The sequence below is a fragment of the Tuber melanosporum genome (genome assembly GCF_000151645.1).
Source record: "Tuber melanosporum whole genome shotgun sequence assembly, scaffold_16, strain Mel28".
NCBI lineage: Eukaryota > Fungi > Ascomycota > Pezizomycetes > Pezizales > Tuberaceae > Tuber > Tuber melanosporum.
In genome coordinates this window covers 963,976-988,582 of record NW_003298819.1, presented here as the reverse complement: position 1 = coordinate 988,582, position 24,607 = coordinate 963,976, and the positions used below count along the sequence as shown (strand labels likewise).

Here is a 24,607-nt window from a genome sequence, read left to right as displayed (position 1 = left end):
TTCCCCCCCAAAAAATTGCAGACTACCTTGCATGCCCAGGAAAGTTAAAGTCTTAATTATCAAAGTGTAGATCCTACTTGAAGAAGAAACTGCATCGTAGAAAAAAAAAAAGAGAAAGTCCTTAAATCCAGAGTAGTTGCTGGCGGTGCAGACATCTATCTCTTCGTCTAAACTTAGGGGGCGGCGGTACTTAGACAAGGCTCCGAACCAGTTGGAGGAGCCGCTTTCGCTTCGGGGGAAAGAAAGGACTCCCCAGACCACACGAGCAATCACGATTCACAGAAAACGCAAACACCCTTTTTTGACATCTACTTTTCTTTTGCTTGAACACGGGCTTCTTCTGGGCCGGTGGATTGTTCTCCTCTGCTCTATTACATACTCGTTTCAGGGGGGGGGGTTTTCTTCTTGCCTTTCTATTCTCCTTCGGCTCGGACTGCTGGCATCGCCGCTGCATCATCAACATAATCGGCAACCCTACTTAACGCCTCCTAAAAGTACTCGAGTATACCTACACCCATCGCAAACGTGAAAGACAGCGGTAATATCGCGAAATGTCAAAATCGGCGGATTTATCTTGGATCGATGAAGCATTCCCGGTACCCTCTCAGCGCAGTTTAAATAAATCGGTGCGAGATATTATAGGTGACCAATCCCCTATTTTTGTTTCTGATATTATTTTTATTTATTTCACTGCCATGGTTCACCCGGCAGCTGGCTAATTCCATGGGCAAAATACAGCGAAAGAGCCAAAGCACTCTACGGTTTTCCAAAACATCGGGAAATACATACTCTCACTAAAAGGCGCGGAAGAGCCACCCTCGAAGAAGCGGAAGATCGAGGGTGGGAAGAACGGCGTCAAGAAGGAGGTGAAGGGTGGGGACGATGTGGCTTTGGGGAAAGGGGATATTGTGATTACGGTTAAGGAGATTAGTTTCTCGGTTCCTGCGCGGAAGAGGTTTACTTTGCTGCTCACGAATAGCTCCATGAGCGCTGTTAATACAGCCACAGGAGCGGTGGAGTTCGGAGTTCCCTGGAACGAGATTCGTGAGTATTTCCTTCGATCAACCTTTTACTCTATTTAGAGGTGTGCTGATTCCCTGCCGCGCGGATTAGAATATGTTGCATGTCTCCCTGTTCCAGACAAAGCTGCGCGACAATGGAACTTCTGCGTTTTTCCTAAGGGAGCGGAAGGGCTTGGAGACGGGTCCGCGGATGCCTTTGTGTTTACTATCCCGGACGGCGCGCCCAAGACTGCGACTGGGGATGGAATGGGTGCAGGGCACGACACAAGTTCCTATAGATCCCTTCTCGTTGCTGTCTTTAATAGCCTTCTTGATAGGGGGATGATGGTTTTGGAACCGGATGAGAAGGTATTTTACAGCGCCGTCCCGCAAAGCCACAGGAAAGGGGAGAAGGCCTTTCATGTCAAGGCGCATGTTGGAAGTAAAGAAGGTAAACACCTCACTATCCTTGATTCCCCAGAGATAATGCAGACTAATGGTTGTGCGAATCAGGTTATTTATTTTTCTTGAAGAATGGAATTATGTGGGCATTCAAAAAGCCCCTTATATATTTCTCGTTTGCAGCGATCGAGTCGGTGTCTTATACCTCAATTACAAAGCGAACACTTAATTTGTCTGTCCACGTTGCGGAGGAGCGCGGCGATGCGGAGTTCGAGTTTAGTATGATTGACCAAGAGGAGTACACCGGAATCGACACATATATCAAGAGGAATCGATTGAACGATGCGTCTATGGCTGAAGCAAGGCGGGCTAAAAAGCATAACGTCAATGGGAAGGAGGAGGAGGACGGAGAAGATACGGGCAATCTACAGAAGGCTCTTGAGGAATTGGAGGACGAAGCGGAAGAGGATTATGTTCCGGGCAAGGGTAAGGACGATGGTGGTAGCGGGAGCAATGACAGCGAGGAGGACGATGAAGACGATGAAGACGACGATGAAGGAGGCGATGATGACGAGAATATGGGCAGTGACGAGGAGGGAAGCGTTGATTTAGAAGACGAATTGGGGAGTGAGCTTGAAGACGTCAATCCAGATGTCCCAAGGGCAAAGAGGGCAAAGAGATGAATTCTCACTCGATTATATAATATTGTGATGTATGGGCACTGGTATGTTATTTGATCGCGAGTGCAAGAGGGAAAAGAAAGAAGGGGATATGGGTCAAGGCAGCTTTTTTTGTACCGGCATTGTGCGGATTGTGATTCGTTAGTTATTCACATGCTGTGTAAATTAGAAAAGCCAACGTTTGGATATCCCTGCAAAGTAACCTTTCCACTGCTATACCGGCATGCTATTATGGTATCTGTCTCGGGCCCTCATAACATCCGGTATCTTCCCGCGCCCGCCGCTCCACCTCTCTTCTCCTTCCATTTCTTCTTGGCCCTCGACGACCAATCTATCCTCCCGGGAGCGCGAGTTTGCTTGGTATCCACCACCTCAATAAGCTCCCTGTTGATTTACTTAACATGATTAACCGCGAAACTTCGACTACCAATGAATTAGTTAGCCCACTCACCCCCCTGCTTTCGTAGGGGGAAAAGAAAAGGGAAAGTAGAAACTCGCTACCCACAAAATAGAAGTATAATTCCATCTCATCGACAAAAGCCCCACGTCCGCCACCAACAATGAGAACGGGCGAGTTCGCCTCGGTCGGGTGGAGTACTCCCGTGCACTTTGATAGCAACCCAATGGTTTCCCACTTGCCAGAGGCCTGCATGCTCCGGGTTATGTCGCCCCTTCTGTGAGGGCGGGCGGCGGCTTCGAGGGGGTATTTCCGCTGTGAGAAAAATTAATGTCCTGGGGCGGAGGGTGGAGTGTGTGTTGGTAACTTGTTGTAATAGCCAGTGGAGGAGGAGGAGGAGGTACGAGTATCATAGTAGGGATGTTTTTAGGAATGTGAAGTTTTCCGCGGCTAGCTTTAAATAACGGTGTACTGTACCAGTATCGGGCTTGATCGCGTGTCGGTTACTGTTGAGGAGGGTTCTGGCGGGCGGGGGATCGAGAAGACTCGTTGGCGGGGTTGGGAGTGGAGGTAGTGAGGGCGGGTGGTGGATGGAGCTGCCATTTCGTCTCTTCGTTCGTTTGACGGATAGAGGAGTGGTGGTGATTGGTGGGATGTATAGTACCGTACTCGAGTACTAGTACAGTATGTCCCTATGGCATGGTGGATTGTGGGTGTGCGTTGGGAGGGTTGGGTGCCGGAGTTTTTGGGTGAGGCTTGAAATAAGCTTTGTCGCGCAGGTTGCAGGGAGTGGTCCGCGCATTATTGTCTTGGAGATGGGTGGTGGTTGTCATACTGTACTCGAGTAGTCTACTGTACGAGGGGGGGGGAAAAGTAGTGCGACACAGTAGCAACCACTTCCCACAAGATCGCAACTCTACTCCCAACCCCCATCACTACAATACTCACTATATCCCCCACCACCTGCCAAACCATTTCAGAAAAGCACTATGAGGGTAAAGGGAACCCGCAGAAGTGAGCGTAAGTAGTTTAATTAAATGAATATGTATATAAAGTTGAAATAATAATAAAATTAAATGATTTAGCAATTAGTCTACAAAATCTTGAGTGGCGGCGATTGTTGATGAAGAAGCAACAGCGTGTCGAGTGGGAAACCATGCGTGATGACTGGATCCGTATTATTGCTCTCCGAGAAATAGCGGAGTGGTCTTTCAGAAAGATAGCTGCTGAATTGGAGGAAAAAATAGGCCTTAAAGTTCACCATAGTACCTGTGCTCACATCTATCAACGGTATCGGGAAACTGGTAGTCCTTCCAGCTACCAGCAAACAGGAAGACCTCCAATCTTCCAGGAGTCTGATCTACTTGATCTAAAGTCATTTATTAAAGAAAATAAAAGAAATAGAAGATTCTCTTGGGAGGATATTAAAGAAGAGAAGGGATTAAAGGCATCATCCAGGACAATTAGGAAGGCAGCTAAGAGTCTTAATTTAAATAAAAGAAAACCACGCAAGAAGTAAGTACTTTAATGAAGATTCAAGTGTTTACATAATTAAAAGATATTTTAGATGGGGATTGCGCCCTAAAAATATACCAATTAGATTTGGTTGGTGTATGAGAAAAAGAGCTTGGAAACTAAGAGACTGGTCCAGAATCATATGGACTGATGAAACCTCATTCTCTACAGCTGGATTTGGGCAGAGAGGATGGGTGATAAGAGAACCTTTTGAGGAATATGATCAGGATTGCATTGATGAGGTCTGGGAGTCAGGAAGGGAGACAGTTATGGTATGGGGAGCCTTTTGTGGGGATTTGTCACGAATATGGCTTGGCGAGGAAAAGGTTTTCATGTGACACATAGTTATGAGCTACAGGTATGTTATTGTTTCACACATATGACTCATTCGAGTCATATGATTTGTTATGTGTGGTTTTTGTGATGCTTTCGTACATGGCTCAAATATGAGTCATGGGAGTGTGCCTAGCGAGTATACCTTGTGAGTGTGCCTTGCGGGTAGGCCTGGCGCATATGATTTATGTTTTGCACATGACCTCGTTATGAGGTCATGGATTTCATGTATATGACTCAGTTGAGCCATATGACTTGTTTATTGTATTATGATTGGTTCATGAGTTTTGCACATGACTTCGTTATGAGGTCATAGGTTTTGAGTATGTGATAATTTCGGTCACATGACTAGTTTGTTATGATTTGATTTCGCACATGTGACCACTTTGGGTCACATGACTACAGACAGGAAGAACACTATATAAGGAGGCCAATGCGGCAGAGGAGGATAGGTTCTTCACGCTTTGTTCTAAGTACTTTTCCTACTTATTACTTTAACGAATATAAAATACCTTTATGATCTTTATCTTTACTGTAGCATTATTGTTATGCCAAGGAAAGTTCTTCACGAAGAAGAGTTAGAGAAAGCTTATGATAGGCGTTCCTGATAGAAGACAGAGGTCTTGTACTATCGGTAACATAGGCAGAGGCCTAGCGCTATCGTAAGACGAAGAAAGAAGAAGAAAGAGAAGAGAAGTATCATTCCCTATCGCTAAGAACTAACCATCCAAGGAGGGATCATTACAGGATTTAAGGTTAAAGCTAGTGGTAGTACCAGGAAAGGTTAAAGTGGATTCTTATGAGTATACTGGGTATATTCTGGATCCAGTTTTAATTCCTTTCTGGCATGAGTGTTGTGAGAGATTTGGTTGGACTAGGGTTGTTGAAGATAGTGCACCAGGGCATAAAGGGTAGGTTCTACCTCCTTATCATTATTGTATTTTCTGTTTTTTGATATAGAAATACTTACTTAAGAATATAATCTAACTACTGGTTTAATCACAGATATTCTACAAAGTATAGAAAAAGGAATGGGGTGGATATATTGCCCTGGCCACCACAGTCACCAGACCTGAACTTAATTGAAAATATTTGGAGAGATATGGAAACTTACTTGGGGAAAAGGTATGGAAGAGTTGCAAGCAAGGAAGAGCTAATCAGAGCTGTGGAGGAAGCATGGAAAGCTATTCCTGATGGAAGGTTTATGGATCTTTGCAGAAGTATGCCAAAGCAGGTCAGAGAGGTTATTAGAAGAAAATGGCACCAAACTCATTATTGATTTATGATTTTCTTTTTATTTTACTTTAAGGAAATACTAAGCATTTTTTAATTTTATCTCCTTTACTTATTTTATTTATTGAATGTGGTTGTGGAAAATGGTAGTACTATATGTTGTTGATATTGTTTCAGTACGGGAATTTGTGTTGCACGGGTGTCGCATTACTTTCTTCCCCCCCCTCGTACAGTACTGTACTCGTAGTATCATACGGTAAATCTCCTGAACCACCCACCCAAAAATAACAGGAATACGGTATGCGCACCGAGGGTCAGTGGATACCCATTTCTCCAGAACGCCTAGGGCATCTCCCCCCACGTTTTGCCGGCCGGGCATCATGAGTCGGGGCATTTTGTTCGACTATACCAAGAGTGCCGCAGCTTGCGTTGGAACCAATCCGAATGGGAGATACTACCGGTAGACAAGATTAAGTTACCTGATATTTTGCGAGTCCGCCCTCTAGAAATGTGACGGGCGGTAGGATAGGCATATCATACTGGTTTGTGCGTTACATCGTGACGGAGTGCGTTGAAATTCTAAACTCTAAGACTCCTTCGTCGCATGAGAATGCCGGGGGGACAGTTCAAACTTTCTTGTCTGCAATTGTGAAGTATTCGATTATTCATTATCGTACTTCAGTATGCTTTAGTCTGACTTATGTCTTCTCGTTCGTCAGAAGACAGATGACCAGAAGTCGGTTGCCAACAAGTTACCCTATCGGGAGGATAAATTTAGGTGCCCCTTGTTGTCTCAAACCACTTCTCAACTCTCAGCCTCACTCTGGCGTGTCGAGCGCTGCCGATTGCATGTCCATTGAGCTCCGTCCTAGAACTCTAACACTAGCTATCAGCTATATTCGGCGTATCGCGAATTTTTATTTAATTATCATACCGCAGGTTTGGTCCTCGCTGTTAAGGAATATCCCGCCAAGATTTGACATTTGGTGGATTTAGCCCGACAAGACCTGCAGGTCAAGTGAAAGTATATCAACGGGGACCGAAGAGGCTGCCGCGAGGAAAAGAGCAAGAGGGCGGATAGAACAAGACGAGGGGTAGATCAGGTGGAGGAACCGAGTAAGTACAGCCCTTATAGGGATTGTTTGGGAGTCTGATGTTAACAGCTAGTGCCCCACGTGCAGTCACCGGGGGTAAAGATTTGCCCCAGATTGAAATTGAGACGAGGGTACCTTCCAATCGCGCCCAAGGTCTGCTGTGCTTGAGCGGTACGGGTCAACGGTGACCCAAAAAATAGACTGGGAAATTGACTTCCGCTTCGACGAGTTCATCTCAAGTCACGAGTTCTGTTCAATCATAGGAATAGGGGAGGACTGGGGCCTGAGCACCCGCACATCCAAATAGGCAAGGGGATTCACAATAAATTAGAAGTTATGTATCGGCGTGCATTGGCCGCCGGAAAAAAGATGCTTGGGGGAGACAATCAGGATAAATTACAGAAGGTCACTGGATTGGGCGTGGCGCTGCATGATCAGAAAAAGTACGATGAAGGGGAGATTATGCATTGGCATATATTAGCGGATAGAGAGAAGGCTCTGGGCGAAGACCATCCGGATACCTTACTTAGTATCAATGAGCTGGGAGGGGTGCTGTATGGGCAGGGAAAGTACGACAAAGCGGAGATTATGTTTCGACGTGCTTTGGCGGGTAGAGAAAAGGCTCTCGGGGGAGACCATCCAGATACCTTACGGAGTGTCGGTGATCTGGGCGACACACTGAATTGCCAGAGAAAGTACAACGAAGCGGAGATTATACATCGGCGTGCATTGGCGGGTAGAGAGAAGGCTCTTGGGGGGGACCATCCGGATACCTTGTTTAGTGTCAATGAGCTGGGAGGGGCGCTGTATGGGCAGAGAAAGTACGACTAAGCGGAGATTATGTTTCGACGTGCATTGGCGGGCAGAGAAAAGGTTCTTTGGGGAGACCATCCAGATACCTTACGAAGTGTCAGTAATCTGGGCAACACACTGAATTGCCAGAGAAAGCACAACGAAGCGGGGATTATGCATCGGCGTGCATTGGCGGTGGAGAAAAGGCTCTTGGGGGAGACCATCCGGGTACCTTACAGAGTATCAGTGATTTGGTCCTGTTTCTGCGGAATTAGAGAACGAGCGATGGAGTAGAAATTACGCATCGACATACAACGGAAGCGAGTGAGATGACACTCTTGCCGGGTGATTCAGGTACCTCACCGGACATTGCAACTGCGCGTGGCAGGCTGGATAGCCAAACGAAGCAAGAGGGAGGTGACACGAAACATCAAGTTGCACTCGCGGGTAGAGATATGGCGCTGGAGTCACCTTACGCAGACATCCTACTAGGTGTCGATAGCCCAATTGTGGAAAAGTGGGCAGAGGCGGAGGTTATGTAGCGTCATGCCTTGGGGGCTATGGAGAAGGCTTTGGGGCCTAGAGTGTCGGGCATTTGACTTCCAATTTTATACCTTGCCGCAGAGTACTGGTTGGTCAGAGGGTTGTGGATTTTTGAGTGATTGTGAATTGTTCGATTACTTTCTTGGTGGTGCTGCTGACTTCTTTCCGTTTTTCGAGCGTTTCCTTGAATTCGGTTCGTTTTGTATACTTTACCGAATTTTGCTCCGTCACTAGTGTTAGTTCTAGGCGATGTAGATTACATATCTCCTGGTCTCTTTTCTAGTACCGGTATCCTCATTATCTGTCTTTCTTATAACTCTTTTATCACTAGCCTCATATTTTGCGCTTGATCTGCGGCGATCTTATTCTCCCTGCTTTTTTCTTTCGCAGTTTTCTAAAGAAGTGGACAGGGTAGGAAAATCCTCTTGGCATAACTTCCACCAGGCTGTATGCAGCTTCACACGGGGTCAAGGAATTTATTCTCCCAACCCCCTGATATGGCCCTGAAGCTTTTTGTTCTGTGATATTTCGATATGTGGTAACAGCTTTCGGCAGCAGCCAGTGGCACGTGTCGCCGGGGTTTTTTCTAGCATATGTTCTGCGAACCATGTTCCGATAGGAGGGATGTACGATAACTGGCGGGTGGTGTAATGGGATGGGCTTACTGTGAACACAACCTCCCACTCAACCATGATTCAAGGTAGGCGAACAGGTGCTCGGGGTGAGTTTTCTTCAGCGCCGAGCGCGTTTCAGGCCGGCCCGGACGTGCGTTCTGTGCTAGGTCTCTCACGGCAAAAGCGGATATAGTTTTCGCGAAAGGTGCACTGAGTGGGTAGGCGAGGATGTAGATATCGCAGACTGGAATCAAACACTCGCGGGTCCCTTGTATTGTTAGTCCACACATAAAGCCCAGAGCCCCTTATCTAGCACGAATTCAATATTCTAACGTGGAAGGAACTATGATGAAATAATAATATTATTGAAAATTGTGTAGCCTTAATAAGTAAAATACGATATTGAAAATAAAAATCTAGATACTATAAAGGATAAATAGCAGAAGTACTTCTAGAAACATTTTTTGAATTAGTTAAATAGTTGAAGAAGTTGTAGAACTTTAAATCATTTTACTTTAGGTTGATTATTTGAATATGAGCTATAAAAGCTCTTGTAAAGGGAAAAATATATGTCTTGATATTACTTAAAAATGAAATTATAGTAGTATTAAACTAATTTTAGTATACTGTTATGATATTATTAAGTTATAATTAACTAATTATATTGTAAAACAAGGTTAAATTCTGAATTAACTAAACATATCTACTTTTGTACTACTTTCTTTAATACTTCCATATGCTCTTCATTGTAATGATCCCTCTTCGGATAGTCAGTTCTTGGCGACAGGGAACGATACTTCCCCTCATTGTAACGATCCCTCCTTGGATGGTTAGGTCTTGGCGATGGGGAATGATACTTCTCTTTTTTTCTTCTCTTCTTTGTCTTACAATAGTGCTAGGCCTTTGCCTACGTTACCGATAGTACAAGACCTCTGTCTTCTATCGGGAATGCCTATCGTAAGCTTTCTCTAACTCTTCTTCGTAAAGAACTTTTCTTGGCGTAACGATAATGTTGCAATAAAGATAAAGATCGTAAAGGTATTTTATATTCATTAAAATAATAAGTAGGAAAAGTACTTAGAACAAAGCGTGAAGAACTTATCCTCCTCAGCCGCATCGGCCTCCTTATTTAGTGTTCTTCCCGCCCATAGTCATGTGACCCAAAGTGGTCATATGTGCAAAATCAAATTATAATAAACTAATCATGTGACCAAAATTGTCACATGCTCAAAACCCATGACCTCATAACGAGGTCATGTGCAAAACATAAATTGTATGCATCAGGCCTACCCTTAAGGCACACTCACAAGGCATACTCGCTAGGTGCACTCCCATGACTCATATTTGAGCCAAGTGTGAAAGGATCACAAATCCCGCACATAACAAATCATATGACTCGAATGAGTCATATGTGTGAAACAATAACATACCTGTGACTTGTAACCATGTGTCATGTGAAAACGTTTTCCTCACCAAGCCATATTCGTGACACTCTTCTTCTTCTTGGTCTCATGATAGCTCTAGGACTATGCCTACATTGCCGATAGTACAAGACCTTTTGTCTTCTATTGTAACCGGTACAGGTACTCTGTTATTGGTTTTGTTTTATGTTTTGTTTTAAGTATCGCTTTGATACTTGGTTTTGTTTTATGTTTTGTTTTAAGTATCGCTTTGATACTTGGTTTATTTTAAGTATCATTTGATACTTGGTTTTTGTTTTATGTTTTGTTTTAAGTATCGTTTTGATACTTAATTAGTTTTACCAAAGTGTATCGATTGATACCTTTGATTAGTTTCATTCATAATAGACATGAACAGATTTTTGTATTTAAAGACTGCCTGATTCCACGATAGAAAAGGCAGACTTCGACAGAGAGTATTTCAATATACTTGGATGAACTGTTACATCTTTGTTCCTCAGTACACCTTCGAAATCTTCTTTAGTTTTCAGCTCTTACCTTCTCTCTGGTAGAGCAGGCTACCTGCCAACTATTATACCATTTACTGATAATGTGACTAGTATCTTTTAAACACGTTACATTTTTTTAACCTCAGCAAGTGGTTAAGAACCTGTTCCCAGATTTAGGCCTGATCAACCTATCGATATCCACCTCAGAATGCTAGTGGAGAGAAGCGGCAGAATCAGGGCAAATTCGGCTTTGTCTCAAAACCAACATAGAGTCATTAACGACCAGGAGTGGGAAGCAAATCTTATGGCAAGATCTTACGAGAAAGAAACAATCCCGGCACTCTGCTAAGAAGCTGGGAGAACCTGCAAACATGGAAGACACACAACATGCAGGAGAATTCACTTTCACTCCAGCAAAGAAGTCTTACTTTGAACCTCTTATTGACCCAGAATCTAGTAGCAAATCAGATATGGCTAGTACAGGAGGAGGGCCTTCTGGAGGAGGAAAATCTTGGGCTTGACCTGAAGAAGAGGAAGTGCCCGCAGTATTTAAACCCCCTAAGTTCAAACTCCACCTCCCAGTGAAGTTTACAGGAGAAGAAAAAGACCTCAAACCTGAAGCTTTTGATCAATGGGCGACTGAACTCACACACTATCTTCTCTTGCAAGGAAAAGATGTGGAATACCCTACAACCGGGCTATTCATTGGATCATTCTACGAAGGCAAGGCAATCGACGCATACCACCAATGCTACAAAGAATATGGCGGAAATGTAAGATTAAGAGGATCAACTGTTCTCAATTACCTGAAAGCCTGATTCCAATCTTCTATCACCAACGACCTCCTATACAACAAATTCAACCAGCTCTACTAAGTCAATGGAACACATGTAAAGAGAATCACAATGTAGCTACAGATCTGATGATGTATAAGGACCGAAGGAAGAAAGGAAGCATCTCTAACTATATCCTTAAGTGACGATTCTATGATGACATGCTTCCTACCCTCTGGCGAGAGGTAGAACCACTCAAGGAAGATGATGATGATATTGCAATAATAATTGCAAGGACAGAATGAAAGGACGCCATCCTCCATAAAACTAAGGCATACAAGATACAGACATCCTCTAGCAGTAATAGGCAACTATGACATAAGTCCTCCAACAATTCTGAAGAAGATACCCCACGGGCTTTCAAGAAGAAAACCAAGTCCTCCAAAGAATCGAGATGACAGAAAGGAGAATGCTTTGAACGCAGAAAAGCAGGACACATAGCAAAGAACTGCTCTATGAAGAAGGGAAAAGGAAAGGTGATTAAACAAGAGGCATCGGCCAATAACATTGAAAGTGATAGTGATGATGCCTAACCTAGCGCATATGAGGAAATCCATATTGGGTATATCAATGTGGAATGTAACAGTATCCAACCTCCTGCTATGTTCAAAGTACACACCACCCTAGAAGGTACTATTCTTATCAATGGCAAGAAGGCTAGAGTTTTATTCAACACTGGCGCAATTGGAAGAGACATGATCAGCAATGCTTTTGTCTCTGTCTATGGACTCCCAACTCGAGACCTGAACCAGCCCATACCAGTCAATATAGCTGTAAAGAGATCATGATCCACAAGCCATAAAACCTGTAGCACAACTATCCGACTAGGTTCTGCCATCCGACCCCCCCAGGAGATGCTAGTTGGAAACCTAGTCAAATACAATACCTTGATAGGGATGCCATTCCTGAATCGCCACAAAGCTATAATCAGATGTGGGCAATTAACAATCGATTTTCCGGATTAGAAGATTAGAGTCTCATGCAAACTAATAAGCGGAGAGTACTGAGCCGCAGTCTGTAAAGCAACTGCCCAACAACTATTGGATGGGTACTCTGATGTTTTCCCTGATCAGATTCTCGAAGAACTACCGCCTATAAGGGAAGTAAACCACCTCATCCACCTTCGAGAGCCTTCTAATCTTAAGAACCAACCTACCTACTCAATCCCTGACGCATACAAAAACCCACTATGTGACTGAATAAACCAACAACAAAGAAGAGGAGTCATCTACCAAGTAGAAGTACCAGGTGCCACACCTATGTTTGTCCAACCCAAAGTAGACAGAAAAAGCATTCACCCCCTGGTTGACCTTAAACTACGAAATGACAACACAGTTATGGACAGCTCTGCTATTCCAAACTAAACTCAAATCCTGAATACAGTTGGACGGGTTAGATTCCGAAGCAAGATTGACCTAAGCGATGCCTACTTCCAGACATGGTTAGATCTAGAAAGTGAACGTTATAACAGTTTCAAAATACCCTTCGGAAGTTTTATCAGCCAAGTTATGTTACAAGGTGATATGAATGCCCCCACCACCTTTATGTGAATTATGGAAAACCTCCTAAGCGAATACCTCCACCATTTTGTATAGCTTTACATTGACGATATCCTCATTTTCTCAAACTCTGAAACGGAACATGCCGATCATATAGGTTTGGTTTGTACCAGGTTAAGGGAAGCTAAGTTCTACGCTAGCAGAAACAAATCAATCCTGTTTGCTGATAAGCTCACTATCCTGGGACATGTGATAGATAATGAAGGAATACATGTGGCCACCAGAAAAATATTCTGTTTAACAGAATAGACAATACCCCAAAATCAAAAGGAACTCATGCGATTCTTAGGACTAGTCAACTATATTTCCCAGTTCCTACCACACCACGCCACTATAACAGCACCGCTTACAGACCTTACTTGCAATGCGGAATTTGTCTGGACCCACACTCATGACCAAGCCTTTACCAATATCAAGGAATTGATTAAGAATGCCAATATCATATGACCAATGGACTACAGTAAACTAGACCCGATATGGCTGATTACTGACCCATCGGATATTGGAGTTGGAGCATGGGTTGGACAAGGAGCCTGTTATGAAATGGCAAGACCGGCGGCATTACACAGCAGAAAGTTCACTAATTCACAGATGAACTATGGTACCACAGACAAAGAAGCCCTTGTAGTGATTGATGCTCTTGCTGCTTTCAACCACATCCTGATGGGCAATACCTTCACCATTATTACCGACCACCAACCTCTCACTAACCTTAAAATGGAAAAGGTTCCTGGAAGGAGAAGATCACTATAGATAGGAGAAATCAGCAAATATGATGCAAAAATCATCTACACCCCTGGAAGAACGAACTATTTAGCTGTTGCTCTCTTCTGCCTATACGAGAACCAAGAACTCACAGACCCTTCTCTTGTTTATGACCATATAAGACAAAGCGAAGATAGTCCTGATGACACCTCCTATGAACAAGAACCATCGTTGGCTACTGCCAGTACTGCCCCTTCCTTCAATCCTTTCTCTTATACTTTGTACAGAGCTGCCGGAACAGAATAAGGAAAAGACATTGATGATGAGTGGAAAGATGATTGCACCCTGCGCAGTACACCTCCTCATGAGCTTGAACAAAGCAGACTCTACTGGTCCCACTGTTGTCTCGATACCTGCCCCTTTCACTAGCCTGAAATTAAATTCGGCAACAGATACCACCGGCCATACTATATGTCTGCTGATGATTCCAAAAACACCAGTTTCAACACTGCAGAAGGAGCAGAAGAGGTGATGGATGAAGTTAATAATGGATCAACCCAACCTCTCCTTAATCTTAACCCTGCCCCAAGGCAACACCAAGGTCTGGAAGAACTCGAACAAGCAGTAGCCTATGTAGATGCAATATCTTACCTATACCATCCGTAGTCAGCACCACTATCCTCTCCTCCCATAATCGATTCATGACTGCTGTATGGTAGACCTTTACGAGTATACAACAATGAAACCATTGTTTCTGTCCTGCCTCTCACAATTCCCGAGGATGGCCGACAGCTCTATGAAACCTTTGAAGAAGAGGAAGCCCATATGGAACCAACAAGAGGATCTCTCATTGAGGATGGACGAGATATTAGATCAACTACAGAAGAATTAACCTCCTCTTTCCGAAGCCAAATGATAGCAGGATATTGCCATGACCTGATCTACTTCAAAGATATGGATAGCTCCAGACATGAAAATCACACCCCCTACAATATATCTAATAGAATGGTCTATACTAGCACCCGTTATCGTGAACATTACCTATATATCCTGAGAGGCCATAGGTTCAATGGAATGACCATTAGGGAATGTCATTACCGAAATCTACAAGAAAGGACACTATAGTGCGGACCGCAACCTCCAATATGCCTCAGAATATGTTTATTGGCCTGAAATATGAAAGCACTTACACAATTTCGTCAAACAATATGAACTCTGTCAGGCAAATAAGGAATGAGGACAACTCCCTGAAGGGAAAGCATAGACCCTTCAGTTACCTTGCAAAATATTCGAATCCTATACTATCGATTTAGCAGAACCATTCAACAAGTTCATCCAATATGATGCTATCCTAGTAGCGGTAAATAAAAAATCTGGATACACATGGCTCATACCAATGAAGATCACCGATTCCTCTAAAGACACCTGGAATAATATTCAGCGATATCTATTTACCCCCTATGGATACCCTTTATCTCTCTGTGATGTTTATCCATGCTTCACTACCAGATTCTGGAAACAAACCTTAACTTCCATTGGAATCGACCATATCATGGCTGCTGCTGGACATCATAAGACTAATGGCCAAGCAGAACAGAAGATCCGCGAAGTTAAGACCAGAATTAGGAACATGATCAATGAATGACAGACCAACTAAGAACCAGTCCTCATTGAGCTCGCCACATATATTAACGCCCGATATTCAGACATCTTGGGAATGTTTCCATATAAGGTAATCTTCGGTCACCAATACCCTCTCCTACCTACAACCCTATTCAAGAATTTGTTAGTCTCCACCTCCGATGACCAGCTAAATCGCCATCAAGCTATTCGGAATGATACCTTCTAAGCTGTTAAAGCTGCCCAATTCCCGAGCACCACTACTGCTCCAAAGCGACAGTATAAGTATGTTCCTATTCCACTAGGTGATATGCTCATGGTACATAGAAATATGTTTATTACCAATGTTGGACGTAGCAAAAAACTACAACCCCGATGGCGAGGACCCTTCACGGTCTGATCGTTTGACAAGCATACAGAAAACTATACTGTCCAGATGGATGGACGCATGTACAGTTGTGTCCGTAAAATCTTCATACCCTGGCGGTGTAACCACACAACCACAACACCTTTCTATGGAAAATTGAAAAAAAATTCAAACAACTCAGTTAAGAAAAGTATATGAATAGAACTAATAAGTCTTAAGAAAATATTATTACCACTTTGTATGACCACCCTCTGCATCTAGTACAGCCTGTATTCTCTCAGGCCTCCTATCTATCTACTCATCCAACTTCTCTTGGGAAATTAAATCCAATTCCTCCTTTGCTGCCTGAAATAATTCAGCAGCACTGTGAGGCCTCCTATCCAACCTAGAGAATCGATTTCTGAGGGCTCTTTTGAGCAGAGCCCAAGTGTTTTCAATAGGATTGAGATCTGGTGAGTTGGGTGGCCAAGGCAATTTTTGATAACCACAGAGAGGAAAACAGCAATGTTCTGTTTTCCTCACCACCATGCCAGGAGGCATTGTCTGCTGCTAGGTAGATGTTGCCAGAAGGTCTATTGTAACGGGTATGGGTACTCGGTTACTAGTTTTGTTTTGTGTTATGTTTTAAGTATCGCTTTGAAACTTGGTTTGTTTTAAGTATCGTTTGATACTTAGTTTTGTTTTGTGTTATATTTTAAGTATCACTTTGATACTTAGTTTTGCTTTATGTTTTGTTTCAAGTATCGCTTTGATACTTTATTAGTTTTACCACAGTGTATCAATTGATACCTTGGATTAGTTTCGTTCATGCTAGACATGAACAGATTTGTGTATTTAAAGACCGCCTGTTTCTATGATAGAAAAGGCAGACTTCGACAGAAAGTATTTCAATATACTTGGTTGAACGGTTACTTCTTTGTTCCTTAGTATGCCTTTGAAGCCTCCTTTAGTTCTCAGCTCTCGCCTCCTCTCTGGTAGAGCAGGCCACCTGCCAACTATCGTACCTATTACTGATAACGTGATTAGCACCTTGCAAACACGTTACATTTTTTTAACTTCAGCAAGTGGTTAAGAACCTGTCCCTGGATTGAGGCCTGATCAACCTATCTATATTCACCTCAGAACGCTAGCAGAGAGAAGCGGCAGAATCATGGCACATTCGGCTTTGTCATAAATGCAACATAGAGTCTTTGATGACCAGGAGTGGGAAGCAAAGCCCACGACAAGACCTTACAAGAAAGAAACAACCCCGGCGCTCTGCTAAGGAGCCAGGAGAACCTGCAAACATGGAAGACACACAACCTCCAGGAGAATTCCCTTCTATTCCATCAAAGAAGCCTTCCTTTGAACCTCCAATCAACTCCAAATCCATTAGCAAATCAGACATGGCTAGTACAGGAGGAGGGACCTCTGGAGGAGGAAAATCTCGGGCTCAGCCTGAAGAAGAGGAAGTACATGCAGTATTTGAACCTCCAAAGTTTAAACCCCACCTCCCAGCAAAGTTTAGGGGAGAAAGAAAAGACCTCAAATGTAACGTGTTCGCAGGGTGCTAATCACGTTATCGGTAATAGATACAATAATTGGCAGGTGGCCTGGTCTAGTAGAGACGAGGCGAGAGCTGAGAACTAAAGGAGGCTTCGAGGGTGTACTGGGGAACAAAGAAGTAACCGTTCAACCAAGTATATTGAAATACTGTCTGTCGAAGTCTGCCTTTTCTATCGTAGAAACAGGCGGTCTTTAAATACACAAATCTGTTCATGTCTAGCTTGAACGAAACTAATCAAAGGTATCAATCGATACACTTTGGTAAAACTCCTTAAGTATCAAAGTGATACTTAAAACAAAACATAAAACAAAGCCAAGTATCAAAGGATACTTAAAACAAACCAAGTATCAAAGAGATACTTAAAACAAAACATAAAACAAAACCAAGTATCAAACGATACTTAAAACAAACCAAGTATCAAAGCGATACTTAAAACAAAACATAAAACAAAACCAAGTATCAAATGATACTTAAAACAAACCAAGTATCAAAGTGATACTTAAAACAAAACATGAAACAAAACCAAGTATCAAACGATACTTAAAACAAACCAACTATCAAAGCGATACTTAAAACAAAACATAAAACAAAACCAATAACCGAGTACCCGTACCGGTTACATTCCCTAAAACAAAACAACTATTTAAATAAACAAAACCTAATAATCATCAAAAGCGGAGTCTGAGAAACTAAAGGCTTCAGTTTCCGCTAAAAACTCTTCATCATAGGTGTCGCACCAGGGGCAAGAAGAAATGCTAAGAAAACATTTAGACTTAAAGAAAGGTAGATCACAGTAGTCACAAATATCAGATTCACGCTGTACATCAATCCAAGCGTGATCGCAATCAGGACAGTAGTCTATCCAGAGGATTTCGAAGTAGTCTTTAAGTTGGATAACATTGCGGTTCAACAACAGTCCAACTATCTGTTGTCGCAGCCTCACATTGAGTTCCACATAGTTTGACATCGTTATGGTATTCAGATGGTGATCGGGATCAGATAAGGTTGTCGAGAACCTGTTCCATAGCATGATTTTCATCATCGCTACTTTCGAATTCCGATTCAAAGTATAGTGTCCAAAATCCATCTCTAGCTTCGAGTTCTGCATGCCAATGCTCAGTTTCTGGCACTGTAGGTGCCCAGCACATGGTGAGATAATTGATTGTTGGGGGGAGAGATTTGTTTGGCATGGTGTCCTTCCACCATTCGTTTACCATATCCATAGCGTATTCTAGTCCTTCTAGTGGTTCCCAGCTGTTCTCATATGTCGGGTATCCATTCCATTTGACTAAGAACTGATCATTTCCATGCCAAAGGCGGTGGTCTCGGATTTCTTCAAATTCCCATTCATCTTTCTTCTCAATGATGATAGGTGCAGGTTGAGAGTGGGTTCTTCCAGGGAACTTGGAGTCCTCATTTGGGTGGAATCGCTTGACAGCAGAGGCATGGAAGACCGCGGTATTGCGGCGGTACATGCGTCCATCTATCTGGACTGTGTAGTTTTCTGTATGCTCATCAAAAGATAAGACTTTGAAGGGTCCTCGCCACCGGGGTTGCAATTTCTTGCTGCGTCTGACCTTGGTAATGAACATGTTACCATATACCATGACCATATCACCTGGTAGGATGGGGACATGTTTGCGTCATCATTTCTGAGCAGTAGTGGTGCTTCGGAATCGGGCAGCCTTAACAGCTTGGAAGGCGTCATTCCGAATTGCTTGATGGCAGTTTAGATGGTCATCAGAGGCAGGGACTGAGGAGTTCTTAAATAGAGTTGTAGGTAGTAGGGGATATTGACAGCCAAAGACTGCCTTGTATGGTGACATTCCCAAGGTATCTGAAAATCCAGCATTGATATATGCGGCGAGCTCAACAAGGGCTGGTTCCCAGTTGGTTTGTCGTTCATTGATTATGTTCCTAATTCCGGTCTTAACTTCACGGATTTTTTGTTCTGCTTGGCCATTAGTCACATGGTGTCCAGGGGCAGCCATAATGTGGTTGATGCCGAGGGAGGTCAAGGTTTGCTTCCAGAATCTGGCGGTGAACCGGGGATCAGCATCACTGACAATAGATAAGGGGTACCCATGGGGGGTAAACAGGTATCGTTGGAGGTTATTCCAGGTATCTTTGGAGAAGTCGGTAACCTTCATTGGTATGAGCCATGTGTATCCCGAGAATCTATCCATAGCTACCAAGATGGTATCATATCCTGCCGACTTGTTGAAAGGTACTGCGAAATCGATGGCATAGGATTCGAATATTTCACATGGTAGTTGGAGGGTCTGTGCTTTCCCTTCAGGTAATTGTCTTCGCTGCTTATTTGCCTGGCAGAGTTCACATTGCTTGACAAAATCGCGGAAGTCCTTTCGCATTTCAGGCCAGTAAACATATTCTGAGACATATTGGAGGTTGCGGTCCGCACTATGGTGTCTTTTCTTGTGGTTTTCTGTGATGACATATTCCCTAATAGTCATTCCGTTGAACCTGTGGCCTTTCGGAATGTATAGACAATGTTCACCATAACGGGTGCTGGTAAAGACCATTTCGTTAGATATGTTGTATGGAGCAAGATCTCCATGCCTGGAGCTATCCATGGCTTTGAAGTAAATCGGGTCATGGCGATATCCTGCTATCATTTGGCTTCGGAAAGAGGAGGTTAATTCTTCTGTGGTTGATCTAACATCTCGTTCATCCTCAATGAGGGATCCTCTTGTTGGTTCGATCAGAGCTTCTTCTTCCTCAAAGGTTTCAATGAGTTGTCGACGATGCTCGGGAATAGTAGGGGGTATGACCGAGACAATTGTTTCATTGTTGTAAACTTGTAAGGGTCCACCATATAGTGGTAGTGAATTGGTTATGGGAGGAGAGGATGGCGGGGCTAACTGTGGGGGGTGTAAATAGGATATCGCCTCCACATAGGCTGCTGCTTGTTTGAGTTCTTCAAGGCCTTGGTATCGTGTTGGAACAGGATTAAGGGTATGAGGAGATTGGGTTGATTCATCTTTATCGATCATCTCTTCTGCTCCTTCTGCGCTGTCGAAGCTGGTGTCTTTGGAATCTTCAGCAGGCATATAGTACGGTCGCTGGTATCTGTGGCCAAATTTAATCTCAGTTTGGTGAAAAGGGCAGGTGTTGTGATAACAGTGGGACCAGTGGAGTCTGCTTTGTTCAAGCTCATGAGGAGGGGTGCTGTGGAGCATGCAATTGTCTTTCCATTCTTCATCAATGTCCTTTCCTCGTTCCGTTCCGGCAGCGCTGTACATGGTGTAAGAGAAAGGATTGGAGGGAGTAGTAGAGCTGGCGTTAGCCATCGATAGTTCTTGTTCATAGGAGGTTTCGTCAGGGCTGTCTTCGCTTTGTCTTCTGTGGTCATGAACAAGAGGAGGATCTGTGAGGTCTTGATTCTCATATAGGCGGGATAGAGCATCAGCTAAATAGTTCATTCTTCCAGCGGTATAGATGATTTTTGCATTGTATTTGCTGATTTCGCCTATCCATCTTGTTCTTCTCCTTCCAGGTATTCTTTCTGTTTTAAGATTAGTGAGAGGTTGGTGGTCGGTAACAATAGTGAAGGTGTTGCCCATGAGGATGTGGTTGAAAGCGGCGAGAGCATCAATCACAGCAAGGGCTTCCTTGTCTGTTGTTCCATAGTTCATCTGTGAGTTAGTTAACTTCCTGCTGTGTAATGCTGCCAGTCTTGCTGTTTCATGGGAGGCCCCTTGCCCAACCCATGCCCTAACTCCAACATCTGATATATCAGTAATTAGCCATATCGGTTCTGGTTTACTATAGTCGATAGGTCAAATAACATTGGCGTTTTTAATCAACTCCTTGATGTTAGTACAGGCTTGGTCATAAGTGTGGGTCCAGACAAATTCTGCATTGCCGGTAAGGTCTGTGAGCGGCGCTGTTACAGTGGCGTGGTGTGGTAGGAACTGGGAAATATAGTTGACTTGTCCTAGGAATCGCATGAGTTCCTTTTGATTTTGGGGTGTCTCCATTCCGTTAAACAGGATATTTTTCCAGGAGCTGCATGTATTCCTTCATCATCTATAACATGTCCTAGGATATCGAGTTTATCGGTAAAGAGGATTGATTTGTTTCTGCTAGCATAGAATTTAGCTTCCCTTAGTTTGGTACAAACCAAACCTATATGGTAGGCGTGTTCTATTTCGGTATTCGAGAAGATGAGAATATCATCAATGTAGACCCAAACAAAATGGTGGAGGTATTCGCTTAGGAGGTTTTCCATAATTCGCATAAAGGTGGCGGGTGCATTCATATCACCTTGTAACCTAACTCGGCTAATGAAACTTCCGAAGGGTGTTTTGAAACTGTTGTAGTGTTCGCTTTCTGAGTCTAACCTTGTTTGGAAGTAGGCATCACTTAGGTCAATCTTACTTCGGAATCTAGCCCGTCTAATTGCATTTAGGATCTGGGGTTGGTTTGGGATAGCGGAGCTGTCCATAACCATGTTTTCGTTCCGTAGTTTGAGGTCCACCAAGGGGCAAATTCTTTCGCCATCTGCTTTGGGTTGAACAAACATAGGAGCGGTGCCTGGGGCTTCTGCCCCGTAGATGACTCCTCTTCTTTGTTGTTGGTTGATCCAATTACAAAGTGGGCTTTTGTATGCGTCAGGAATAGAGTAGGTGGGTTGGTTCTTGAGATTAGAGGGGTCTCGGAGGCAAATGTGGTGGTTCACCTCTCTCATAGGTGGTAGTCCTTCGGGTATTTGATCAGGGAAAACATCAGAGTACTCATCCAATAGTCGTTGGGCAGTTGCTTCACAGACTGCGGCTCGGTACTCTCCGCTTGTTGGCTTGCATGAAACTCTGACCTTCTGATCTGAGAAATAGATGGTTGATTCCCCACACCTGATTATAGCTTTGTGGCGGTTCAGGAATGGCATACCTATTAGGGCATCATATTTGACTAAATTTCCAACCAGCATTTCCTGGGAGGGTAGGACTGCAGAACTAAGTCGAATAGTCGCACTACAGGTTTTATGGCTTGTGGATCGTGATCCCTTTACTGCTATATTGACTGGTATGGGTTGTTTAAGGTCTCGGATTGGGAGTCCATGGACAGAGACAAAGACATTACTGATCATATCTCTTCCGATTGCGCCGGTGTCGAATAGGACCTGAGCTTTTTTGCCATTGATCAGGATATCACCTTCCAGAGCGGTGTGTGCTTTGAATGTGGCCGCAGGTTGAACACTGTTGCATTCCACATCGATATATCCGATATGGATCTCTTCATATTCGCTGGATTGGATATTATCGCTTTCAACATTGTTGGCTGACGCCTCTTGCTTAATTGCCTTTCCTTTCCTTTTCTTCGTAGGACAGTCCTTTGCCATGTGTCCTCTTTTTCCACATTCAAAACATTCTCCTTTTTGCCATCTCGACTCTTAGGAGGATTTTGTTTTCTTCTTGAAAACCCGTAGGGTATCGTCTTCAGAGTTGCCAGAGGCTTTGTACCGTGGCTGGCTGTTCCTATTACAGGATATCTGTGTTTTGTAGGCCTTGATTTCATGGAGAATGGCGTCCTTTCATTCTGCTCTTGCAATTATTACAGCAACATCATCGCCATCTTCCTAGAGTGGTTCTACTTCTCGCTGGAGGGTAGGGTGCATAGTGTCGTAGAATCGTCGCTTCAGGATGTATTTGGAGATACTTCCTCTCTCCATTCGGTCCTTATCCATCATCAGGTCGGTAGCCACATCGGTGATTCGCTTGACATGCCTTCCGTTAACATGCTGGAGCTGGTTGAACTTGTTGTATAGGAGGTCGTTGGTTATAGAGGATTGGAATCGTCCTTTCAGGTAATCGAGAACTATTATTCCTCTTAATCTTACATTCCCGCCGTATTCCTTATAGCATTGGTGGTATGCGTCGGTTGCCTTTCCTTTGCAAAATGACCCAATGATAAGTCCTGTTGTAGGGTCTTCGACATCCTTTCCTTGTAAGAGTAGGAAGTGTGAGAGTTCCGTCGCCCATCGGTCAAAAGCTTCGGGTTTGAGGTCTTTTCCTTCTCCTGTGAACTTTGCTGGCAGGTAGAGTTTAAACTTAGGGGGTTCAAATGCGGCGGGTACCTCCTCTTCTTCAGGCTTAGCCCGAGATTTTTCTCCTCCAGTAGGCCCTCCTCCTGTGCTAGCCATATCTGATTTGTCGTTGGATTCGGGGTCGATTGGAGGTTCAAAGAAAGGTTTCTTTGGTGGAGTAGAAGGGAATTCTCCTGGAGGTTGTGTATCTTCCGTGTTTGCAGGATCGTCCGGCTCGTTAGCAGAGTGCCGGGGTTGTTTCTTTCTTGTAAGGTCTTGCCGTGGGATTTGCTTCCCACTACTGGTCGTCAAAGACTCTATCTTGGGTTTAAGATGAAATCGAATGAGCCGTTATTCTGCCGCTTCTCTCCGCTAGAGTTCTGAGGGGGATCACGATAGGTTGATCAGGCCTAAATCTGGGGACAGGTTCTTAACTACTTGCTGAGGTTAAAAAAATGTAACATGTTCGCAGGGTGCTAATCACGTTATCGGTAATAGATACGATAGTTGGCAGGTGGCCTGCTCTTCCAGAGAGGAGGCGAGAGCTGAGAACTAAAGGAGGCTTCGAGGGTGTACTGGGGAACAAAGAAGTAACTGTTCAACCAAGTATATTGAAATACTGTCTGTCGAAGTCTGCCTTTTCTATCGTAGAAACAGGCGGTCTTTAAATACACAAATCTGTTCATGTCTAGCATGAACAAAACTAAGCAAAGGTATCAATCGATACACTTTGGTAAAACTCCTTAAGTATCAAAGCGATACTTATAACAAAACATAAAACAAAACCAAGTATCAAACGATACTTAAAACAAACCAAGTATCAAAGCGATACTTAAAACGAAACATAAAACAAAACCAATAACTGAGTACCTGTACCGGTTACATCAAACCTGAAGCTTTTGACCGATAGGTGACGGAACTCACACACTACCTCCTCCTGCAAGGGAAAGATGTATAAGACCCCACAACTGGACTATATATTGGATCATTCCGCAATGGAAAGGCAACTGATGCATACTACCAATACGATAAGGATTATAGCGGAAATGTAAGATTAAGAGGATCCACTGTTCTCAATTACCTGAAAGGCTGATTCCAATCCTCTATCACCAATGACCTCCTATATAACAAATTCAACCAGCTCCTGCAAGATAATAGAATACATGTTAAGAGAATCACAGATGTAACCACGGATCTAATGATGTATAAGGACCGAATGAAGAAAGGAAGCATTTCCAACTACATTCTTAAGACACGCTTCTATGATACTATGCATCCTACCCTCCGGTGAGAAGTAGAGCTACTTGAGGAAGACGATGATGATATTGCAATGATAATTGCAAGAGTAGAACGAAAGGACGACATCCTCTATGAAACTAAGGCATACAAGACACAGACATCCTCTAGTAGGAATAGCC

The 24,607-nt window shown here is 43.6% G+C and overlaps 1 protein-coding gene; it reads left to right on the top strand.

Annotated features, from left to right (window-relative positions):
* The first annotated feature begins 272 nt into the window (after positions 1-272).
* GSTUM_00004939001 (uncharacterized protein) lies at positions 273-2,142 on the top strand. XM_002836767.2 has 5 exons: positions 273-642; positions 739-1,044; positions 1,114-1,452; positions 1,515-1,904; positions 2,016-2,142. Exons 1-5 carry the CDS (start codon positions 552-554, stop codon positions 2,084-2,086), a joined length of 1,197 nt encoding a protein of 398 aa, XP_002836813.1. The 5' UTR covers positions 273-551; the 3' UTR covers positions 2,087-2,142.
* The last annotated feature ends 22,465 nt before the right edge of the window (positions 2,143-24,607 follow it).